General features: G+C 53.8%; 2 protein-coding genes across 2 annotated transcripts in view; both read right to left on the bottom strand.

Annotated features, from left to right (window-relative positions):
- AKR7A2 (aldo-keto reductase family 7 member A2) overlaps positions 1-3,807 on the bottom strand; it is a 19,758-nt gene that overhangs the window by 236 nt on the left and 15,715 nt on the right. The gene's annotated exons all lie outside the window — the stretch shown is intronic.
- Positions 7-3,807, bottom strand: part of AKR7A3 (aldo-keto reductase family 7 member A3) — a 7,649-nt gene continuing 3,848 nt past the window's right edge. The window contains exons 2-7 of the mRNA XM_003783843.3: positions 3,129-3,316; positions 2,838-2,942; positions 2,130-2,226; positions 1,781-1,880; positions 884-1,013; positions 7-170 (exon numbers count right to left, since the gene is read on the bottom strand). Coding sequence (XP_003783891.2) covers positions 9-170; positions 884-1,013; positions 1,781-1,880; positions 2,130-2,226; positions 2,838-2,942; positions 3,129-3,316 — 782 coding nt within the window. The 3' untranslated portion in view covers positions 7-8. The remainder of the gene's footprint in view (positions 171-883; positions 1,014-1,780; positions 1,881-2,129; positions 2,227-2,837; positions 2,943-3,128; positions 3,317-3,807) is intronic.

Below are 3,807 nucleotides of genomic sequence, written 5' to 3'. Positions count from 1 at the left end.
GACCAGAGCTAGCGGAAGTAGTTGGGACACTCGTGGGCAACCAGGTGCCAGGCTTGGTCAAAGGCGTCCACAACAGCCGGCTCCAGAGGCCCTTCCTCAGTTGCTGCCAAGTTCTGCTCCAGCTGCTCCAGGCTGGACATGCCCAGGATGACACCGTCCCCATGGGCTCCCTGCAAGGGGACACAGCCAGAGGTCAGCACACTTTTGCACAAGCCTCCACTCATGTCCCTCCGAGCCATAGCCCCACCGAGTCTGGGCTCTTGTCTTCACACATCCAGAAAGAACTGTAGGTGCCTCTGACAGTTGTAACAAGGTGACTCAAAAACCTTAGTTTCCCCTGTTGCCTCCTGGCTCACCAGCTGGACCTACCTTCATAGCCCAGTTCTGCCCCCAAAAAGCTGTGAAACCACGGGTAAGTTATTCAGCCTGAGACTCCACTGTCTCAATTTTCAGCATGGCCATGGGTGTGCAGAATCATGTGATGCACTGAGCTCCCATTTACTGAGCACCTACTCTAAATGTCAGACACTATCCACCCTCCCAAGCTGACACTGGATGAAAGTCTGTCCCAGGAAGACAGGAGATATCAAGAAAGAGGAAACCCAGCTCCCACTGGACCAGGGAGACTAGGTGGTCTGATGCCTAAATTTCTGTTCCCTTAATAGCTATGTGAACCCCACTTCCCTTCTTAATAAAAGGATTCTTGTACTGCAGAAGGCCTAAGGAAGGAGGAAATCCAACCCCAGCAGACAATGGGCAGAATGCCCCAAGAACTGGGCCAGAGACTCAGAGGGACAGAGAACAAACCCTTCAGAGGTCCCCTAAAGGTCACTGCAGCTCCCAGGGAAGGGCAGCAGCTTAGTTCCCAGGGTCGGCTGTTTACCTGCAGCTGGGAATGGTGGTACATCCAGCGCAGGGCCGCTGAGGTCATGCTGGGGGCACTGGCACCGTAAGTGGTCTTCAGAGCCTTCTCTACCAGGGCAATGGCCTGGAAATGGTGCTCTTTCCAGAAGCTGGACAGGTGGGACAGTGGCACAGAGCTCAGTCTTTTGAGGTCACCCTGGGGCAGCCAGCTGCACCCTAGCCCTTGAGGCCCTCAGGGCCAGCTAGAGGTTCTACTTTATCAGACCCAAACACACACAGGAGGCTCCCTTGCCAGGGCCTTCTCTGATGTGTCTTTTTTTATGAGACAGTCTCACTATGTTGCCTTCATTAGAGTGCTGTCGTGTCACAGCTCACAATCTCAAACTTGGGCTTAAGCGATTATCTTGCTTCAGCCTCCCAAGTAGCTGGAACTTCAGGCACCTGCCACAACACCCAGCAATTTTTTGTTGCAGTTGTCATTGTTAAGATGGCCCGGGCTGGGTTCAAACCTGCCAGCCTCAGTGTATGTGGCTGACATCGTAACCACTGTGCTATGGGCGCTGAGCCAGATGTGTCTATTCTTGATGACTCCTGAACCTAGTGACACAAAGGCAGCTATGATGGGGTGGGACTCTGCCCAGGCCTCCTGAGCCTCCACCCTGGGTTCTTTCTCTCTTTGTTAGCAGGTGATTTCTCAGGGAAGGGCTGTGACTTGGAGACCATAAGGTCCAGGGATCCTCATTTCCTCAGGAGGTCCCAAAGAAACAAGAAACCCTGCAGAGAGTTTCATAATTCCTGTAGGAATCTGGAGATTTAGGTACAGACAGCAAGGGAAGGCCTTATGCCCTAGGAAAGCAGCCTAAAACTTCATTTCAGATAAAAGGGATCCCCCATCGAACCCCCTCACTCGTCTCACCGATTCCTGTAGATCTCAGCCCAGTTATTCCCAAAGAAGCGGCCAGCTGGTTGCTTCCCGTCCTTGTCCTCATACTTGTACTTGCCGGTCAGCAGGCCCCCTGCAGGGAGGCTGCGTTCAGATCCCTGGGTCCAAATGCTCCCAGAGGTACCACACCCAGGAGGTACTAGACCAGGAGCTGAGGCAGGACTAAGGAGGGATGGAGGATGCAGCCCAGCCTCTTGTCAAACCCCTGCCAGCTCCTGGGCATGGCACCTTTGTCCTCATACTTGTACTTGCCGGTCAGCAGGTACAATGTCAGGAATAGGCAGAGACCAGGAATGCCCTCTCACCCCATGGCAGCACCTACCAGCCAGAGGGTTGTAGGCATAGAACCTCAGTCCAAAGTGCCTGAGGCAAGGGAAGAGCTCCGTTTCCACCTGCCGGGTGGTGGCGTTGTACATGCCCTGCAGGGAGAGGGGCCAGCTGGAGCTCATGGATGGTCAGGAGAAAGGACCTCACATTCCTCACATTTACCCTTGTAGAACCCTCAGTTCAGACCTTAACAATTCCACCTTAACACTCCTCTTAAAGATATACTAAGGTAAACAAGTATAGTTGAACGAAGAGGCAATCACAGTACACTATCCAGTTCCATGACCAGTGCCAGGCACCAGGTATGTGTACCTGGTGGAAGATAAATGGATGATAAGGAGGGAAAGGACAGCCTGAGATGTCAGGCTCTTCTGGGGCTGTCTAGAAAGGAATACAAGGAAGCAACATCCCATTGGGGCCTCAGTGCTTCCCCAGGGAGAAGAGGGAAGGACCACTCCAGGCTGACACATGCAGGGAATCAGGGAATGAAGGGACCAAGGTGCCCACTCAGGTAAGAAGTGGGCAGGTGCCTGGTGGCCAGACTGGCTCAAACGTTATCCTGCGAGCACCCAGGAACCACCTATCAGCTTTGATGAAGGAGTGGCTAATATACAGAGGGCACAGGGGACAGTCGGGGGGACAAAGAGAACCCAAGATCAGCAAGAGCCCTGGAGACCCAGGCCCCTGCAGCCGTGGCCCTCACCTGGTACACAGTCGGCAGAATCCAGCCGTTGTTTTTGCAGAGGGTGTAGATCTCGGCCACCTGCCAGGCAGCATAATTGGAGAGGCCAAGCTCCACAAACTTGCCCTGCAGGGGTGAGGCTGTGGTCAGTACCCTTTGTACCCCAAGAGACCAGGAAGAGGATGCCAGGGTACGGATCCTGGGAGTGAGGCTGTTCCCAGAGCATGGGGCCTGCCTGGTGCGTCCCTGAGTAACATCACGATAAGGAGAAGAGCAGCAGGCCACCTCCCGGAGCTCTCAGGCTGCCCTCACCTCCTGATGCAGCTGGTGGCAGGCCTGCAAGGTCGTTTCCACTGGGGTACTGTGGTCTGGCATGTGCAGGTAGAAGAGGTCCACCCGGGGGCACTGCAGCCTCTTCAATGATGTCTCCAGCTGGGACCGGAGGCTGTCAGGCTTCAGTGAGTTCCCATACAATGGGTTGGCCTTGGTAGCAATTTTCACTTTGTGGGGAGAGGAATGAGTGGTTCAGGCCAGTATATCAAACACTGGAAGGGGTTTAGTGTAATGGTTAAGAGAGCTGAGTTTAAATCTCAGCTCTGCCATTGCTAGCTCTGTGACCTTGACCAAGTTACTTTAACCTCTCTGAGGTTCAACTGTAATAACAGAAAAAATGGTGCTGCCTTGTAGAGAGGTCCTAAGGATTGACCAGAACTTGGATAAAAGTGCTCATTTGGGCTAAGCACAGTGGTTCACAGCTATAATCCCAGCACTTTGGGAGGCCAAAACAGGAGAAGTGGCTCAGCACCTGTGGCTCAAGTGGCTAAAGCGCCAGCCACATACACCTAAGGTGGCAGGTTCGAATCCAGCCCAGGCCCACCAAACAATGATGGCTGCAACCAAAAAAATAGCCAGGCGTTGTGGCAGGCGCCTGTGGTCCCAGCTACTTGGGAGGCTGAGGCAGGAGACTCGCTTGAGCCCAGGAGTTAGAGGT

This window comes from Otolemur garnettii, unplaced genomic scaffold, assembly GCF_000181295.1.
Source record: "Otolemur garnettii isolate 467f Iridium unplaced genomic scaffold, OtoGar3 scaffold00009, whole genome shotgun sequence".
NCBI lineage: Eukaryota > Metazoa > Chordata > Mammalia > Primates > Galagidae > Otolemur > Otolemur garnettii.
Note: the sequence above shows the minus strand (reverse complement) of the source record. Positions and strands in the feature narration are given on the sequence as shown.